This window comes from Myotis myotis, unplaced genomic scaffold, assembly GCF_014108235.1.
Source record: "Myotis myotis isolate mMyoMyo1 unplaced genomic scaffold, mMyoMyo1.p scaffold_m19_p_27, whole genome shotgun sequence".
NCBI lineage: Eukaryota > Metazoa > Chordata > Mammalia > Chiroptera > Vespertilionidae > Myotis > Myotis myotis.
This window is the reverse complement of record NW_023416332.1, coordinates 390,220-409,784: the sequence shown is the minus strand read 5'-3', so window position 1 is coordinate 409,784 and position 19,565 is coordinate 390,220. Positions and strand designations below refer to the sequence as shown.

At 57.5% G+C, this 19,565-nt stretch overlaps 1 protein-coding gene and 1 non-coding gene across 2 annotated transcripts; both read right to left on the bottom strand.

The window, feature by feature from the left end:
• Positions 1-8,431: 8,431 nt before the first annotated feature.
• Positions 8,432-19,526, bottom strand: EEF1G (eukaryotic translation elongation factor 1 gamma). Its single transcript, XM_036295713.1, has 10 exons — positions 19,370-19,526; positions 18,181-18,339; positions 16,390-16,453; positions 16,099-16,241; positions 15,180-15,323; positions 13,223-13,352; positions 12,713-12,917; positions 9,079-9,251; positions 8,873-8,997; positions 8,432-8,662 (listed from the first exon to the last, which is right to left on the bottom strand). The coding sequence occupies exons 1-10, from the start codon at positions 19,496-19,498 to the stop codon at positions 8,504-8,506; spliced, it is 1,431 nt and encodes a 476-aa protein (XP_036151606.1). The 5' UTR covers positions 19,499-19,526; the 3' UTR covers positions 8,432-8,503.
• LOC118649127 lies at positions 11,334-11,470 on the bottom strand. The gene has a single exon (XR_004965565.1). It is a non-coding gene; the product is annotated as a small nucleolar RNA SNORA29 (small nucleolar RNA).
• Positions 19,527-19,565: the final 39 nt, after the last annotated feature.

Sequence of the window (19,565 nt, the reverse complement as noted above, 5' to 3'; positions counted from 1 at the left end):
TAAATATGGGCTGAGGATACAGATAAAGTGGCCTGTGATCCTACAAGCGAGCCAATCCTTGTTGACGTATTTTAAATAAAATCAATAGCTCCTTAGGGTGAAGATTATAAACCATGCACAGCAGTGGACAATGCAGTCAGCCTCCCTCCTCCCTCCCCACCCTCCCCACCCTCCTCCCCTCTGCCCAGCGGTGACCACTGAGAGCTGTTCCCCAAGGGATTTCTAACTTTATGAAATGAATCATTTGCTTCCTTGAAAGTGCAAGTTTTCCCAGGTCATACATATCAAACCCCCGGAAATGCTTACACCTCGGTTTTCGGAAAGATGTTGTGCTGCGACCTATGCCACACAGACATAGGGTGTTTGCTGAAGCAGGGTTAGGGGAGCTGGCAGGGAGGGGCTGGAGCAGGAAAGGAAGAGAGGGAGGGTGTGGAGGCTGCGCCCTCACCCCTCACCTCAGCTGGGCCCCAGGTGTGGACAGCCTGGGCTGGTGTCCTGGCCCGGCGCCAGCCTTCAGGCTCCACCGTGTGCTCGGGCCGCCCTCCTGATCAACAGGGGAAAGGCAGGACCGGCTGGTTTGGGGAGCAGCCGGGGCAGAGCAGTGATCACTGTGCAGACACTTCATTCATTCAGGGGTACGACTGCGGAGTGGGTGGGGTCCCTGTGACTGGCTCTTACCCCCTTCCAGGCTACTAGGTAGAGAGGGGTAACAAGACCTTGCCCCCTCAGAAACCATGACCCTGCCTGCTGTGAACAGGGGCCGGGGAGGGTGTTCTAGGTGAGCCTATTAAATAGCCCAGGGGGAGGGAATCTTTCCAACAGTTGTGGGTTTGGTTTTTTATTCAACCGTTTTTTCAATGATGTCGCTGAAGACACTCAGTAATTTCTGCCAACCCTATTCTGCCCACTGCATAACCCGCTCCCCCCCTACACACACACACACACTCCTCACCCCCCAAGCTACCTGCCGGTGACTGTGTCTGACACGGCACAGGCCCTTCCATATGTTGGCTCATTGAATCCTCACACATTCTGGAAGAAAAGGGTTTCAGAGAGGGCTTGTGATTTCCCTGAAGTCACACCGCCCTCAGCAGCAGGAGTCAACCCTCCCACGGCCCCGAAGCTCCATGAGGACAGGTATCTTACTCTGCTGCGTGCCGGTGCCTAGAGCAGTGGCTGGCACTTAGTCAAGAGCATGTTGTGAATGAATGAATGAATGAATGAATGAATGCGTGAACTACAGGTGCATCTGGCCCTGCCCCTGTTCTTTACACAACAGCATCCTGCCCCTCAGATTCCCCTGCTCTCAGCTTCCCCTCCAGCAATCCCCCGCCCCCCACTGGTAGGCCTATACGCAGCTGCACAAACATTGACTGTGTCCAGCACAGGCCCGTGCCTCTGGTGCTGGTGGTGATGCAGGTGGTGGAGAACTGGACAGGATGGGAGCTCTGCCCGCAGGCCCTCAGTCCAGAAGGACATGGACTCCGATGTCCCCTTACCTTGGACTCTGAGTTCCTTGCAGGTCCTACGCTTTGGAGAAATTGGATGTTATCTGTTCTGCCAGGTCACCTCACTCCCTACACACACACACACACACACACACACACACTAGTTTTTAGTTATAATTTGTCCTCTTGGTCCGAACATCGCAAAGATAAGCTCTGTCAGGTTTCAGATTCCACATCAAAATCAGGGCTATCCAGGAATCAGGGAGGACAGACGGCGGTTGGCACGCCCTCTCCGGCTTCAGAGGCAAAGTCCCACACCACGCAGCTCTGCAGACGCCCTGGCAACGCCAGGTGAGTTCCAGGACTTGTCGTCACCGGGATACCCCAGCTTCCTCAGGAGGGCCGCTCCCTGGGGTTCCCTCAGCTGTACTGTAGTGTCTGTTGAACTTGGACTCCTGTTGCCCAGCAACGCGCCTGTTTTGTTCCTATTATGCTTATGTGTGTTTCCATAGCAACCACCAAGGGGCGCTCTGTGGGCAGGCCCCAGGCCAGGGGATTCCCCTTCCCCTCCCTCCTCACCACAGTCCCCTTCGCTGACATCAGTGTTACGGAGAGGAACAGATGCAGGCGGCTCAGAGGCATCATGGCTTCCGAACGCCCACCCCAGAAGGGAAGGGAAGTGAGCCGCCTGTTCGCCGTCTCTGGGAACAGGCTTCCCGCCGGGCGCTTTGTCACGTGGACCCTCCAAGCAGAGGAATGAGGGCCAGCCCTCTCGGGGCCATGTGGGACCATCACGATCACCGGACCCCCCTCCTCCAGCCCGGCCCAGCGAGCAGCGTCCCTGCCCAGCACCAGGCCCTCTCCACTCCCTTCCAGGGCCTCCTCTCTGTCCCGTCCCTAGCCGCCCTGGAGCCCATTGGGTGGTCCCGGATCCAAGCATTCTCTCTCAGCACTTACTCCCCTCACCCCATTCAGACCCCGCAGCCAGGTAAGAGCCTCCGGCTCCAGCCCAGCCCAGTCCAGCCTGGGGTTCAGGCCCAGGCTTCAAAAAAGGAGTCCCTGCAGCTCAGACCAGACAGCGGAGGCGGCAACTCCCCTTTCCACCGCCCAGGCCTCCCTGAAACCTCCAGAGCCAGCAGGCCTGCTCACAGCCACAGCGCGGGGAGAGCAGGGGCAGGGCACAGGCTCTGATAGGTTCTGGGAGGAAAGGAGGCAACAAAAGATGGTCAGGGCAAGAGCAGGGAGCAGAGAGGGCTGGGGGCGCGGGGGCGGGGCCACCCCGGATGGTTGGATTACAAGCATCAGCAAGAGAAGGCCACAAAGGCTGGTGAGTTGTGGGTGTGAGGATGTGGGGGAGCGAGAAGATAATAGGAAATGCGGTCAGGGATTAAGGTACAGAAGTGGCCAGACATGATTGAATGGGGCTGTGTGAGGAGGGAGGGGGGGAGGACGGAGGAAAGAAGAGCTGAGAGCTGGGCTGGGACTGGGCCGACCGACTTGTAAACAGCAGCGGAGGGAGGGAGCTGGAATGATCGGAGCAGCCAACGCCCGCCGCTCCCTCCCCAGCAGGGCCGGGGCGCAGGCCCGGGGCGGGAGGGGCCCAGAGAGGGGAGCACCAGCCTCCTCTCCCCTTTTTCGGAATCTGTCTCTCCCATCCTTCCCATCGTCCCCTGCCTTTCCCCCAGTTCCCGGGGGAGAGGGCGAGCAGCCCGGCTTCCGCGTCCTCTGCTGACACTTCCAAGTCTGGTTGAAGGAAATCAGGCTGAGCGGGAGGAAGGGCCTCAGCTGCCCGGGGCCTGAGTCACCACATAGTTGAGGTTCCTGTTACTGGAAGCCTGGCCGCCTCTACACCCTGTGCCCTCTGCCCGCCAGGCCCCAGGACTTGGGTCCGAGGGCTGCCCTGCCCCTGCCCCTGCCCTGCCCCAGGACTCACTCCTCCCACACTTCCTACCGGTCCAGGCTGCCTTCAATGGCACCCTGGCCCTGCTGCCCTGCTGCCCAAAGCCAGGGAGCTCCGTCCACTATGCTGCCCCCTGCCTCCAAGGAAAGCATCCTCCGCTGTTCTCAGGAGCAAAAGTGACTCAGTGAGTGGCCGCGGGGACTGCAGAGACCAGCATGCGCCCCTGATAAGTCACTTCCCCTCTGGGCTCGCTTCCTCCTGGGTGAGTGAGGGCCTGCTGGGATGGTCTCCCCGGCACTGGCTGCACGAGGCACATTCTCTGTGTCTGAGTCAGAGATGGAGAGTCCCTCGAGGAGAGAGAGTGGGTAGAAGGGGTGTGTCTGCTGACCCCGCGCTGGCAGCAGGAGGGGTGGAGGACACGGGCGCTGCCACCGCAGGGGCAGGGCAGCCAACACCCTGCAGCCAGTGACTCAGGCCCCATATAGAGGCCCACTGGCAGCAGCACCTGGTGGCCGCCGGTGAGTCAGGGGACACAGGGATCTCCCCAAGGCACGGCTGGCCAGGGTCCACTATGGCCAACTTTCCCTCACACCTAACAAAGCGGCAAGCCCAGCCCGGCCCGCATGGCTCGGTGGTTGAGCGTCGACCCATGAACCAGGAGGTCACCCGTCGATTCCGGTCAGAGCACATGCCCGGGTTTTGGGCTTTATCCCCAGTGGCGGGGGGTGGGGGTGGGGGGGTGCAGGAGGCAGGTGATCAGTGATTCTCCCTCATCATTGATGTTGCTCTCTTTCCCTCTCCCTTCCTCTCTGAAATCTATAAAAATATTAAAAAAGAAAGCGGCAAGCCCAGTGCAGCCACTTCCCCAGGCTCCTCACCCACATCCCAGCCTGCAGGGCTGCCCCCTCCCCTCTGCCCTCCCTCCTCCACCGGCTCCCCGGCCCTGCCACGTCCCCTCGGCCACCCCTCGGCTCGGCCACCCTCACTGTCCACCCCCGTGCTGGTCCCGGAGAGCCAGCCAGATGATTGCAAAAGGGCTGAGCCAGCGGGAGAGGCCCTCACAGGCCAGCTGCTCCTGCAGCGGCGGGGAGGGGGCAGCGGGAACCAGAGGAGGCACATTCCAGGGAGATCCGAACAGAAACAGCCCCGAACCCTGACTGGCCAGCAGCCCCGGCCCTGGGCCCCGCCCTTTGTGTAAATAGGGTCGAGGCAGGAGCTCCCGCTGGAATCCCGGGAAATCGGGAAGCAGAGGTGGGCGGGGCTGCAGGAGGGCGGGGGTGACAGGCGTGAAAAGCAGCCGAACATCTCAGGTCATCAGCGACATCCTTGCCACTGACCTAGTCCCACCTGCGCAAGGAATCCTTACAAGGAATCAGAGTGCTGCTGGCCATCAACTGCCATATCCCGCACCCCACCCAGCCCCCGGGGCCGAGGTACCGGGACACCCCCTAATTCCACTGCAGTAAGACGCCAGCCTCCTCCGGGAGCCACGCCAGCCTGACTAGAGCAAACAGACGCGAGCAGGTGGCGTGGTCTCTCTAACCTTTCAGGAGGCAATGCGCTAGCGCCTCAGCATTAGGGGGCTAGGGAAGGGGGTACCCCAGGGTTACATTCCCACATGCAGGACCCAGCACGCTGGGGACGATGCGGTGCCCTGTGGGCGCACCAGCGGGGTGAGCCGGGGAAGCCATGCCACCCAGCAAAACCCACCCGGCGCTGGGGGGACGGGGCTGGGTTCCGAGGACAGTGCCGGTTGCCATGAAAACACAGTATTGCTTTCAGAAACGATTGGGTGGGGCCTCCAAAGCACTCATTCCTCTCCCTTCGACATTCTAGACCCTTCCCCCACCTCCCGAAAGGGGAAGTGGCACATTTGGGGCATGTGGGCCGCGGCAGGTCGGACCGCAAACAGAGCAGCAGCTGTCCCGCTCCGGCTCGAAGCTGTGGGCTCTCGGAAGAACTTCAAGGCTTCTGACTTTACGTGACTGAAGCCAGAAGCGCCAACAAAGCTGAAACAAACAGCTGCTCTAACCAGCACCCACCGCCCGGTCATCCACCGCGGCGGCAGCGCTCGCGAGCCCACTCCCACTGCACCCGGCGCCCATCGTTTCTCGGCCTCCCTTTTTGAGGCGGAGGTTTTGCCCAGTAAGAGGATAAAATAGCCTCCCCTTCCCTCAGCCTCCCCGTTTTCCAAAACCACACCCTGCTCTCGGCCCCTCACTGCACCCCTCCGCCTGAGACCCCAGCTCCTGCGGGCGTGGGCACTGCACCCCTCCCTCTGCCTGAGACCCCAGCTCCTGCGGGCGTGGGCACTGCACCCCTCCCTCTGCCTGAGACCCCAGCTCCTGCGGGCGTGGGCACTGCACCCCTCCCTCTGCCTGAGACCCCAGCTCCTGCGGGCGTGGGCACTGCACCCCTCCCTCTGCCTGAGACCCCAGCTCCTGCGGGCGTGGGCACTGCACCCCTCCCTCTGCCTGAGACCCCAGCTCCTGCGGGCGTGGACACGCAGCACGCACTGGGGGCACAGGGGTGGCACGTGGGGAGCAGTGTCCCCGGCGCAGGTTCTCACTGGCTGCCATGGCCAGCCCACGCCTCCAACCAGAGCTGAAAGGAAGGGGGGGGGGGGCCGGGGCATCAGGATGGGCTAGTTGGGGCGGGAGGTGCAAGTCCAGAGCCTGCAGCGGTGCAGTGACGCAGGCCTCCCGGGGCAGGGCGGGGCCGAATCAGCTCCAGATGTACTTCCCCTCTTTCCAGCCCCACATCTGCCGCTAGAAACTCCCCGTTAACCTTCTCGCCTGCCCATCTGAGCAGCAAGAGGTCCTTCCATCTCACCCTTTTGGAGGCCAACTGCGAGCCTTCCAGAGGCCACAGCCCCTCCCCTCGGGCCTCCCAGCCCACCTCTGCTTGTGGGCAACTGGCCCTCCCCCAAACACAGGCCTGGCCCCAACCACCAACCCAGCCACCCTCCTCAACACCAAACCGCCAGAGCTAGAGGCACAGGAGGCAGGAGGTGTGGATGAGTCACTCTTCCTGCAGACGGGAGGGGGGGAGGGGGGGCAGGCAGGCTAGGAGGCGGGGTCCCAGCCCCCCAGGCCAGAGCCGGCCAATCCACAGGGACTGCCAGGCTTGCTGTTGCCCAGGGTCCGGCTCACCAGGCAGACACAGCCCCTTTCCAGTTGGACTCTTCCTGGGCCTCTCAGGCCTGCCCCCTCACACCCACGTGCCCGGCTTGGTCTCTCCTGCCCAAACCGTCGGCTCCTGGGAAGATGAAGGGCCGGGAAGGCGGGGAGATTACACCAGCGGACAGGGTGTGGTGGGAACGGGAGTCTGACAGGCTCAGTGAGGCCCCAGCCACCAGCTCCGGGCGCACCCGGTCAGCACTCGGCGCTTTCAGATCCTATCCAAGAGGAGCCCAGAGGCTCAGATGCAAGACAGGTAGCAAGTCTGGACCGAGTGCAAGATGAGATGCCAGGAAGCAAACTGAGCAAGAACCAGCCCATCCTCGCCCAGCTGGATTCCTAACCCCCACTGCAGTCCCGGATCCCAGCTAGCTGGAGCTCTACCTTGAAACCACCAGTCCGCTCAGTACCTGGAAAGGTCCCGCTTTCCCTCCTAAGCCAGGAGGGCACCCCCCACCCCGGGCTTAGACTAAACGGGAGGGAGAAAACACCCGGAAAGCCACAACCTCAATACCAAAGGCAGCCACGACTGTTTCTCCATGTGCTTCAAAACGGACTCTAATGTTTGCACGTTCACCTGAGCCGTTAACTTCATAGGGAGGTCAATGCTCTTCAGAAAAGACCAGCAGAGCAGGGCAAGAATCCCTGCAGAGTAGAAAAATTAAGCTTACCCCAGCCAGTGTTGCTCAGTGGATAGTGTCAGCCTGCAAACTGAAGGATTCTGGGTTCAATTCCGGTCAAGGGCTTGTACCTCAGTTGCAGGCTCCAGGGCGAATGCAGGAGGCAACCAATCAATGTTTCTCTCACATTGATATTTCTGTCTTTCCCTCTCTTAAAAAAAAAAATCAATGGAAAAATACCCTCAGGTGAGGATTTTATTTTATTTTTAATATTTTTTGTATTGATTTTTTACAGAGAGGAAGGGAGAGAGAGAGTTAGAAACATCGATCAGCTGCCTCCTGCACATCTCTTACTGGGGATGTGCCTGCAACCCAGGTACATGCCCTTGACCGGAATCGAACCTGGGACCTTTCAGTCCACAGGCCAACTCTCTATCCACTGAGCCAAACCGGTTTTGGCTTGGGTGAGGATTTTTAAAAAACGTTGAAAAACAAAAAGATAAATAATATTTCTTTAAAAAAAATTAAGCTCAAAAGAAAAAACAGTAACCACTGATTTGAGCAGGATTAATGGATGACAATTATGTCGCAACAGGGTGTTTCCAGGCTTTAGTGACACCAAAGGGGTTTAAAATCCTGCCTCTACCAGTTAAGAAATGTCACCACAGCCCGGCCGGCGTGGCTCCGTGGTTGAGTGTCGACCTATGAACCAGGAGGTCACAGTTTGATTCCTGGTCAGGGCACAGGCCCAGGTTGCAGGCTCAGTCCCATGTGTGGGGTGCAGGCAGCAGCCAATCAGTGATTCTCTCTCATCATGGATGTTTATATCTCTCTCCCTCTCCCTTCCTCTCTGAAATCAATAAAAATATATTTAAAAAATAAGGTCATCGCAGGCAAGTCATTAACCCTCTGAACCCTCCCTAGCAAGCAGGGCCGCCCGGTGGCCTGCAGCCCGGTCAGGGCCGCCGCGCGGGCGGTCAGCGGTCAGACACCCGTTCCTGTTGGCCCCTTGCACCCAGCGCCTCGCTCGCAGGGCGGCGGCGGGAAACGGCACACACTGCGCACCATGGCTCCCTCCACGCGTGGACACGCCCACCGCGGGGGAACCCGGTCCCTCAGAGTCAGGTGGTCACCAAGCCCACGTCCCGCCCACCCAGCGGGCACAGGAGGAGGCGGGCGACGACACCGGCCGAGGACAGGACGGACTCTGCCGCTCCGAGGCTCCGCCTGCCCCCGCCGCCCGCCGGAGCGGCGCCCTCACAGAGCAGGCAGACCACACAGGGCTTGATGTTCAGTTTCCTTTAATGACCCCCAGCGCCGGGAGGGCGGGTGCAGGCAGCTCGGCGAGGGCGATGTTCACTTGAAGATCTTGCCCTGATTGAAGGCTTTGCCCACGTGCTGGAAGGCCCCCTCCCAGCAAAAGTACTCTCGCACCAGCGTCTGGGTCTCCGCGCTGCCGGGATCCAACTTCCGCCACGTGTATGACTCGTAGTCCACCTGCCAGTCTGGACTCAGCTGCGGAGAAAAGCCAGGTAAGAAGCATGTGGTCAGGTTACCAGACACGGTCTCACACCTGCCACGCCCAGCTCAGACTCATGCCATCAGGTCGCTAGGCCGCTGGGGACATGCCAGCTCCGCCGTCCCCGCTCCGGGAGGCCCCTCCACGCCTATCAGCCGCAGCCTCCCGGCTAGACGCCCTCCGCCCCTGCCCCTGCCCCTCCTCACCGGAAAGGCGAGCTCCTGGCCTCGGAAGACCCAGACTCCAGAAATGGAGCTGCTGTTGTTGGTTCCAAAGAGGATGACACTGGCAAAGGCGTTCTTCCTCAGCTTGTCCAACCGCTGGAACATTCCTGAAGGAGCAGGGAGAACACTCGGCCTGAGATCGCATTACCTGGCCCTCCTTCCTCTTCCCAGACCCACGCTCTCCTCACCAGTGATGAGGTTGCAGCTCATGAAGGTCTGGGTGAGCTCCTCGGGGAAGCGGTACTCGGCATACCACAGGGACCAGCCGTCCTTATCGAAGTGCTCCCAGAAGTACGGCAGCGCCACCGCCAGCGTGTCCTCGTTGGAGTACTTGCGCTTGAATTCGTCCAACACAAAGGTACTGAACGGAGGGAACAGCAGGGTCAGTGTGGAGCAGGCCTCTTGAGGCGGCGGCAGCCCTGCCAAGAAGCCAAGGGCATTTCCTCGTGCTCCCCACCCCCAGCCCAAGTATGCTTAGCACGAGGGTGGGACCCCAGGGAGCCGCGCCCCAGGAAAGCACGGCGTACTGCTGCCCCCTAGTGGAGGCACAGGGCGGACATTCTTCCCGCCCGCCCCTCCCAGGGCTCTGTTCCATGAGTCACATTCAGCCACTGACTCAGTGTCTTCCCCCATCACACAGGCCTCTTGGGTGACACTCTCATGACAGCGAGGTTAAGCAGGGAGTGTTCTCCCAGGGCCTCCGCCCAGCCTTCCACCCCGTCCTGTAGTCCTGCTGCCCGGAAACCAGCTCAGCCGCTGAACCCTCAGGTGCGGGTTATCTGTGAAGCCTCTGGCACACAGCCGGCCGGGAATTCCAGCCCCCGCCCCCCCCGCCGCCGCCGCCACCCCCCAGTGCTGTTCTTTCTTTTCCAATTGCAAAAACACATGCGCCTGAAGACCACCCACAAAACCAGCAAACAAGACAACTAGTACTTTTTATGTGTTTTGTGAAAAATTCCACTGGTGATTTTTCAAAGATGATATAGCTAGCTTTGTGCCTTTACAAATTGTTCCTTGAACACTATGACACGCCACCGAGAATTCTTTGCAAATGTTTTAATGGCTACATAACCTCCCACGGCATGACTGTGCCATGAACTTATTAAGCCCCCTTACTGAATGTCTAGGTTGGCTCAATTATTCGTTAGTTTTAATAATGCCACGAGTTGCCACCTATTTCACTCCTCAAAGCAAGACCTAGAGCAGTGATGGTGAACCTATGACACGGGTGTCAGAGGTCTGACACGTGAACTCATTTTTTTGGTTGATTTTTCTTTGTTAAATGGCATTTAAATATATAAAATAAATACCAAAAATATAAATCTTTGTTTTACTATGGTTGCAAATATCAAAAAATTTCTCTATGTGACACGGCACCAGAGTTAAGTTAGGGTTTTTCAAAACGCTGACACGCCGAGCTCAAAAGGTTCCCCATCACTGCCCTAGAGTTAGACGCCCCCTCCCTTCACAGACCAGGTTAAGTGCGTGCCCTGCCCGGCTACACTGGAGCCAGGTTCCTTCCTGACACCAGAGTCCTCACCTGAGCTTGTCCACGTCCACCACCACCAGATGGGACGGATGTTTCACACCCTCCTGACCATGTTTATTTTTCATGACCATCATCCCTCCCTCACCCCACAGCTCTCAGCAGCTCCTGAAACAAGCTGGCTGGAAGCCCTAACCAGACCAGAAGGAACTGGACAATGATGGTCTTGGTCTTCGAAGGCATTACCTCTGTGACATTAAGAGTCCTGGGGGAGCCCTAACCAGTTTGGCTCAGTGGATAGAGCTTCGGCCTGTGGACTCAAGGGTCCCGGGTTCGATTCTGGTCAAGGGCATGTACCTTGGTTGCAGGCACATACCCAGTGGGGAGTGTGCAGGAGGCAGCTGATTGATGTTTCTCTCTCATCGATTGTTTCTAACTCTCTATCCCTCTCCCTTCCTCTCTGTAGAAAATCAATAAAATATAATTAAAAAAAAAAAAAAGAGTCCTGGGGGAGCCCGGGCCAGCATGGCTCAGTGGTTGAGCATCAACCTATGAACCAGGAGGTCACAGTTCGATTCCCAGTCAGGTCAATGCCCAGTGTGGGGTGTGCAGGGGACAGCCAATCAATGATTCTCTCTCAACACTGATGTTTCTCTCTCTCCCTTCCTCTCTAAAATCAATAACAATAAGTTAAAAATAACCCTGGCGGAAATCGTCCTGGCAGCCAACTGACAGGGCCTACTTATTAAACAGGCGTTACACACACTCTCAAGCTGTTAAGAAACTCGACTGATTGAAGACCTCAAGCTCGCGGCCTGATTTATTTTCTGCCCAGAGTAACATATGTGACGATCTCTAGCTAATAATTAACAGTGTCGACATCATAACAGCCTATGTAATTGGGTTAGTTATCACAGCTCATTTACACACACCAAAATCCTGCTGGCTTTTCTTTTTCTTTTCCTGTTTAGCCATTTCATATAGAAGGAGGACACAAACAAATCCTCCCCCTTCAGATCACGGCGATGTTACTCTATCCCCTCAGCACAGCCACTAAAATCTACTGGGAGGAAAGGTGGCAGGCAAACGGGGAGAGTCCTGCTCAGTCTTGACCTGCCCCTGAGCCAGGTTCACAGCAAATCAGCTCAAAGAGACACTGTGGAGAGCAGCCGAGCGCGGAGCCTCCGGTCCTGAGGAAAACCCCAGCCACCCTCCAGGCTGTTCCCGCGTGGGAGAAGAGCGGCTGACCTCCCACCAGCACAGCTGCTGTGCCAGCACCGGCGCGCCCCTCCATTCGCTCTATCTACCCCACGAGACGGGAAGTCCACCGCGCTGAACCAGACCAACGATGAAAGGGCGGCAGTGGGCGAGGAAGACCTTTCTCCTATCGCTTGCAAGTCCAACACAGTGACTGGGGGCAGTGAGCGAAGATGTGATGACAGTGAGACTTCAATGGCGCCACCACACTGGACCCTCCAGGCAGAACCAGCTGGATTCGGGCCAGCACAGGCCCCACCCCTATGCCCCGAGGCCTGCTGCTCCCAGCCGGCAGCAAGCATGCAAGGCATCTTCCTCCTATCTGGGCGGGTGACCCTGTGCCCTCTCCGTCCTGCCGTCCTGCCGTCCCGCCCCGTGGCAGGAGGATGCCACGGCGCCTGCGGGAAGAGTGTGCACCTGGCGTGTCCACTCCCTTAACAAACCTGATGTGAAGATGGAGTTGCTGCCTCTGCCAGCGCCTCTCGGCCCTGGGGAGCTTCACTGACCCGGAGAACTGGGCGTGCACTGGGTGCCCCGCTTTTATACACCAACAATCTCCCTTTTACCTTATTCTTTCCTCCAGGAACCCCCACACTGACTGAAAAGAGGGAACAGACAAGCACCCATCTCCTTCCTTCTTCCCGAGGGGCTGCACTCCCCCGTTTGGGAACAATGGGCAGAGGCCGCATGCAGCCCGGTCATCGCCCCCCGACCCTGTGAGCACCAGGCACAGGCCGATTCACCCAAGCAGCGCGCTCCTCACTGAGCTGAGGGTCAGAGGCCGACAAGCACCCCCGAGACCAATGACCCCCCGAACTCCGGCCTGCTGCCTGCCTGCTTGCGAGAAAGGGGATTCTGAACGTCCCCACTGCTGGATGCATTTAGATCGTACTTGCTCCTTTCAAAGCTCACCCAATTCTTAAATTCAGAAAGTCACCTGATTTGCCAACTAAAACACACCTTTAATTTTGTATGAATGACCTCAAACTCTGGGCCCAAGCTGTGCGAGGACACACTCAGGTGAGAAGGGGCCTTCTTGGGTCCCATGCAGCGCTCCCCCCACGTCCCCGTATCCTCACCTCTTGGGCAGGTGAGCAAAGGGGTCCTTGGCCTTGGGCTCCGCCGCCAGCGCCTGCTCACACTCGTCCATCTCCTCCTCGGCGGCGGGCGCAGCGGCCTTCTTCTCCTCCTTCCGCTCGGCCTGGGGCTTCGGCTTCTCCTCCCGGGGTCCCTTCTCCTTCCGAGGGGTGTCCTTTTTCGGCTGGCTCTCTGCAAACTTTTTAGCTGGCGCAGAGGAAGGAGAAAAGTCAGTACCCGGCCTCTTTCCGCTGCAGCACGCGGGGCAGTGGAGGAAAGCGGCAGCGCGGGAGCCGGGCTCAGCCACAGGGCCGCCGGGCGCCACGTCCCCGCGCACGGCCCTCAGTGACAGGTGCGCGGGCAGAAGACAAGGTTCACAAAGCACCAGCTACACAGGTGATGCCCTGCACTCGGGGGCCCACGTCACCCACAGGCTAGACAGGAAGCCCAGGGGCTGGGACTGAGCAAACCCGCCCGGCCTGGCGGCTCACCCCCCGCCTCCTCAGACTCACCATCAAACTGGGCCATCTTCTCACAGAGCTTCACCTCCCCCAGGACAGCGCGGAACTGGGGCTGGTTAATGCAGGTGAGGAACCAGCGGTTGGTGTTGGGGAAGGCCTGGCGGAAAGACGGCTCCAGGACCTGCCAGGACGGGAGGGTGGGAACAGTCAGAGGGGGGACCATCCAGAAGGTTCCGGCCAGAGACCAAGACTTGCTTCTTCCTACACCCGAGCTCCTCCGTCCCCTCACCAACAGCGGCTGCCTGGACACCCACTCACCCTGGAGGGCGACGCCCCACCCACCGTCCTCATCTCCTTAAGGTGATCCAGTCCAACGCAATGGACGCTTGGTTCCCCTTCACTAAGAATCTATTTCGCAGGAACAGCATTCGTACGGCGCCTTGCTCCTTTTGCCAAGCCATTTCACACCTCGTCTCCAATCTTTTAAATTTCACGTGTTGAACATAGAATTTTTTTAAAGGTTGGGATCAACAGAGGGCTATCAATTACTCATTTTGTCAAATAAATAAGTAGAAAATATGCAACAGCAAAAAGTTTGTTTCAGAATAATGGACAGCCAAAACCAGTTTGGCTTAGTGGACAGAGCGTCGGCCTGCGGACTGAAAGGTCCCGGGTTCGACTCCGGTCAGAGGCATGTGCCTGGGTTGCGGGCACATCCCCAGTGGGAGATGTGTGGGAGGCGGCTGATCGATGTTTCTCTCTCATCGATGTTTCTGACTTTCTATCTCTCTCCCTTCCTCTCTATGAAAAATCAATAAAATATATTTAAAAAAAAAAAAAGAATGGACAGACCTTTTAATTAAACAGCTTCATGAAAAACTCATTAACCATTTTTTTTTTTAAATGTTGGGTTTTTTTTGTATTTCAGAGAGAAAGGGAGAGGGAGAGAAACATCAATGATGAGAATCATTGATCGGCTGCCTCCTGCACACCCCCTACTGGGGATCCAGCCCACAACCTGGGCATGTGCCCTGACCGGGAATCGAACAGTGACCTCCTGGTGCATAGGGCAATGCTCAGCCCCTGAGCCACACTGGCAGGCTCATGTGCCATTCTTTTTAGTTTGCCAGGATCCGTGGGGGAGACAGGCGCAGCGTCAGCTCTGTCGTGCTGGTTCTACAGACTCGGATTCAGATTCTACTCCACCATGACCCCCACAACGGGCCACACTAAGCCGATCCCTGTAAGCCAGTGGTTCTCAACCTTCCTAAGGCCGCGACCCTTCAATACAGTTCCTCATGTTGTGGTGACCCCCAAATTCATTGTTACAAATTGAACATAATTAAAGCATAGTGATTAATCACAAAAACAATATGTAATTATATATGTGTTTTCCGATGGTCTTAGGTGACCCGTGAAAGGGTCATCCGACCCCCAAAGGGGTCACGACCCACAAGTTGAGAACCGCTGCTGTAAGGCCTTGGCATGGGGTCTGGCGCGAAGTAGGTGCTTTTCCTTGCTCTCAGCACATTACTACTGACCCCCATCAGTCCGAGAGCTGCTGTTTAGGACCAGCAACATGTCATCTTTGCCCCAATAACCTCAATTGTGGGATTAGTCCCTGGGTTTATGTTTACAGGGGAAGAAAAAGGACCAAAGAGTGCCCACACCCCCACCCTCTACTACAACTAGTCAGAATGCGGCCAGCACTGAACCCAGCTCCGCTTCCAGATCTCCATGCTGAGCCTGCCACCCCCACCCGCCTTCACCACGAAGCACAACTGGCTTCATCAGAACCGTCTCAGCGCCACACAGACGCTAAGGGCAACGGACCACTGCGCTTCCCGGAAGGCCGGAAGGCAGGCGGCCCCGGCACCCACCGGGACTCCCGCGGCTCCCTCAGCGTCCCTCACACCCAAGTCCTCCAATCAGGATAGAGCGGCCCGAGACTTGTCACTTGGTTCTAACCCCACCCACCCTCTGCCGAGCTGATTCGCTGTAAACTAACCTGCTTATAGAGCCACAACAGGGTGCAGACAACTGTGATGTCAGCCAGTGTCACACGCTCGCCCACCAGAAAGGTCCTCGTCTTCAAGTGAGCATCCAGCAGCCCCAGAATTCGCCTCATGTCCTCCTTTGCGGTCTCTGTGGCCTGTTGATCCAGTGAGTAAACTTATCAGTGACTATCAATCCCTCCCCCAATAACTGAACTAAGACAGCTGTTTCACTTACTCATCCCCCCCTCTCAATGGGTCAGAGTCTAGGACAGCCGTGGGCAAACTACGGCCCTCGGGCCGGATCCGGCCGGTTGGAAATGAATAAAACTAAAAAAAAAAAAAAAAAAAAAAAAAAAGACCGTGCCCGTTTATGTAATGATGTTTACTTTGAATTTATATTAGTTCACACAAACACTCCATCCATGCTTTTGTTCCGGCCCTCCGGTCCAGTTTAAGAACCCACTGTGGGCCTCGAGTCAAAAAGTCTGCCCACCCCTGGTCTAGGATCAGCCCAAACATGTCACATGCGAAGCGCAATGTTACATTTGTTCACGGCGTAGGCTGGCTCATGTCCTTTCCCACCTTTCCTTTCCTTTCGGCTGCATTTCCCACTGTCCTGGTCACAGCTGTGTCACGTCTTTGCACGTTAGAAGGAACCTTAGCGGTCATCTGGTCTAACCACTCCCGTCATTGCGTTTAACCTTCCTTCAGAAGAAACCCCTTCTCTGACCACCTCCACGGGTCTGACAAAGAACTCAGACACCACCCACCAACAGCCCAGGGCTCCGAACTCACAGCCCGAAGATCAGGGCCTGTTACACACTCTTGGCATTCTCCACCCCCTTTCTCAACCCCCTTTATTTCTCACTGCCTGACCCTCTGGAGCTGACTCCATCCCGCCTTTGGCTTCTTCCAAGTTCCAAGACTTACCTGCTTGTTGTAGTGCATGATGCCCAAGGTGGGGAACACCCAGGTACTGGCCGGGGGCACTATGTCGCTATCAGCAAAGCTCACCCACTGCACCACCTGGGCTGCTGCTTCTGGACTACTTCCCCGCAGGTCCTCATTGCTCACTGCAGAGGCGGGACACAAAGTCAGAACCCTGGGGTCCACCAACACCAGGCCAGTGCCCGAACAGTCCTCTCCTCCACTCCAGCTCACCCGCACCCTCTCCTACACCCCTCGCTTGACCCTCCCATCCACCACCCAACTGCAAGTTACCGTAGTAGGCAATGGCATTGCTCTCGAACACACAGAATCCATCATCACCTTCAAATGCTGGAACCTGCAGACAGCAGTCAAAAGATAAGTGAAACACTGGCCGGGTGCTCAGTGGTTAGAGCGTCGGCCCCCCAAACGAAGGGTCTCGGGTTCAGTTCCCAATCAAGGGTACGAACCTCGTACCTCAGATGCAGGACCCCCAGCCCCGGTGGGGACGTGTATGAGAAGCAACCAATCCACGTGCATTGCTCACACTGATGTTTTTTCTCCCTCTCTCTCTTTCCCCTTCCTCCCTCACTTCCACTCTCTCTGGAAATCAATGGAAAAAATATCTTCAGATGAGGATTAAGGAAAAAAAAAAAAAGGTAAGTGAAACAGTCATTTCTTTTTTTTCTTTTTTTTTTTTTAAATATATTTTATTGATTTTTTACAGAGAGGAAGGGAGGGAGACAGAGAGTTAGAAACATCGATGAGAGAGAAACATCGATCAGCTGCCTCCTGCACATCTCCCACTGGGGAAGTGCCCGCAACCCAGGCACATGCCCTTGACCGGAATCGAACCCGGGACCCCTCAGTCCGCAGGCCGACGCTCCATCCACTGAGCCAAACCGGCCTCGGCGAAACAGTCATTTCTTACTAGCCAATCCCAGGAACTAAACTGTTCTGGGTGAACGTGTTTATATAATAAGGCTGACAACCCTTGCTAACCAAACTCCTGATATTATCTAAAACTCAAGAACCAAAAGTATTTGAATAACTTGGTGTCCCTTACAGTCTGAGCTCACAAAGAAAACCCAAAATACTTAGGTATTACCAGCTATTTGGAGAAAATCCCTCAATCAGATGAGTAAAGGTAAGAAGCCACTCTTGCATCTCTGTCTGTAACGGTGAGAGCACCAGGTGCTCCCCCCACTGCACCCCCCTCTGCTGAGGATGGCCCCGCCAGCCCCCCGGCCCCGCCAGCCCCCCAGCCCGCCAGCCCCCTGGGGAAGAATGCCGCTCACAGGAGACACCTGACAGGTTGCACTGGAAACAGTCAGAAGTCACCCTCTCCCCCAAAGTGAGCGCGCAAACTATTAAACGTCACCGAGCAGCTCTTTACCATTAATCACTTCAAAATGTGTCCATTGCAATTGACTTGACTTTAGCTACACAGGAATCTGAGATTACCTCAAAATAAAAGGACTTTCTAAAAATACATTTTTCGCCCTGACCAGTTTGGCTCAGTGGATAGAGCGTCGGCCTGCGGACTGAAGGGTCCCAGGTTCGATTCCGGTCAAGGGCATGTACCTTGGTTGCGGGCACATCCCCAGTGGGGGGCGTGCAGGAGGCAGCTGATCGATGTTTCTCTCTCATCGATGTTTCTGACTCTCTATCCCTCTCCCTTCCTCTCTGTAAAAAATCAATAAAATATATTTTTTTTAAAAAAAATTATAAAAAAAAAATTAAAAAAAATAAAAAATAAAAATACATTTTTCATTGATTTCAGAGAGGGAGAGGGAGAGACATGGGTGAGAATCACTGCACTTCCACCACAGGGGATGGAGCCCACAACCTGGGCCTGCGTCCCGACTGGGAATCTAACCGTGACCTCCTGGTTCACAGGCCCGCACTCCGCCCCTGAGCCACACCAGCAGAGCTCAAAATAAAAGTTTTTAAAAAATCACTAAAATACAGGGGGGGGGGGGGGTCTGAAATCTCTTTAAAGATGGAGGCTACCTGCAAAGTAATAGAATCTTACAGCCACTTGGGTTCTCAGGACCAAAGACCCTTTCCCGCGTCCCTACTCACCTTGCCTGCCGGAAACTTGCGGAGAAATTCGGGGGTGCGGTTGGTTTGGCCGAAGTGGAAGTGGGGCGGTGCGGAGAGTACGCGGACCTGAGCCCCGCTGTACTGCGCGGCGATGAGGGCCTTGAAGGCCCTCCAGTTTTCGGGGTATGTGTACAGGGTCTGTGCAAGGAAGAGGGGACCGGGCGTCAGCGCGAGGCCAGGGGTCCCGGTCCTACCCGTCACCTCCCGGGACGACTCCCCCGAATCGTCGCCGTCTGCCCCACTCACTCCCGCTTTCCCTCGGCGGGTAACCCGAGTTCTGCAGCTCGGGGCCTTGTGTAATCAGAGCAGAGGACAGACACACCGACGGCTAAATAAAGCTGCTGACAGCGCTGACCTTCCCTGAGGACACCCGCAGCAGCACGGAACCCACAGCCTGAAGCTGCCGCGGCCTCCGCCTGCGGACCAACGCACCCCGCCCGCCCCGCGGAGCCCGCTTCATTCATTGATGCTACCAGGCCGGCCGGCGCGACTGCGGGGCCGCTCACTTCAAAAGCATCGCCCCTGCCGGGGGCACACGCCCCGCCCGAGCCGCCACGCGGATCCCGAGTGGGTCTTCTCTTCCCCGATCAACCCGGCCTCCCCGTAAGGAGCCTCCCTCCCCCTGGCGCGCAGGCGACCCGCGGGCCGTCGCTCCGGTGCCGTCCGCATGAGCTGCCTGGTGTGGCCCCTCTCCGTCCAGTAACCTGGCCGGCGAGGTCCGACTGATCGGACCCACGTCGGGGTCTCTCCGCTCCCGAACCTCCCTGGTGGGCGAGCCCTGACCGTGGCCAAGTACATGCCCACAAAGACGCCCCGCTTCACCCTGTCCCTGCTATCGCCCCACCAAACGGTCGCAAAAGTTCCGTCCACCTGCCCGGATCCCACGCCTCAAGGAGTGAACCTGAGCCCCTTTCTCCGGCCCCAGGCGGCCAGGACCCGGCATCTCCTTCCGCCTCGAACCCAGGCCATTCCAACTCCTCGGCCTCCCACAGCCTCAGCATCAGTTTCTGCCCGGGGCCTGGAGGCCCGGCTCCCCAACAGCACGGCCTCCGGGCCCCGGATCCGCCCCCCGCTCGGCTCCAGAACTCCTCTGACGCCAGCGGGTCGCAACCGGGCAGAGGATGGCGCCGGATAGGGTGACCCGGACGGCCAGAGCCGGCAAACTTACCCCGGCCGCCATGGTGATTCCGCAGAGAAAGGGGGTGGGGTTCTCAGTGCTGCCGCAAAGTAAGCCGTCGGGGGGAGGGGGGGGTCGGAGAGCCGTGGGGAAACAGCGGCCGGAAAGCGAGGACGGCATAGAAGGCACACGCACGACAGTTGTGCCTACCGCGGCCGCGAAATTGGAAAAAGGGGTGGGGCCTGCG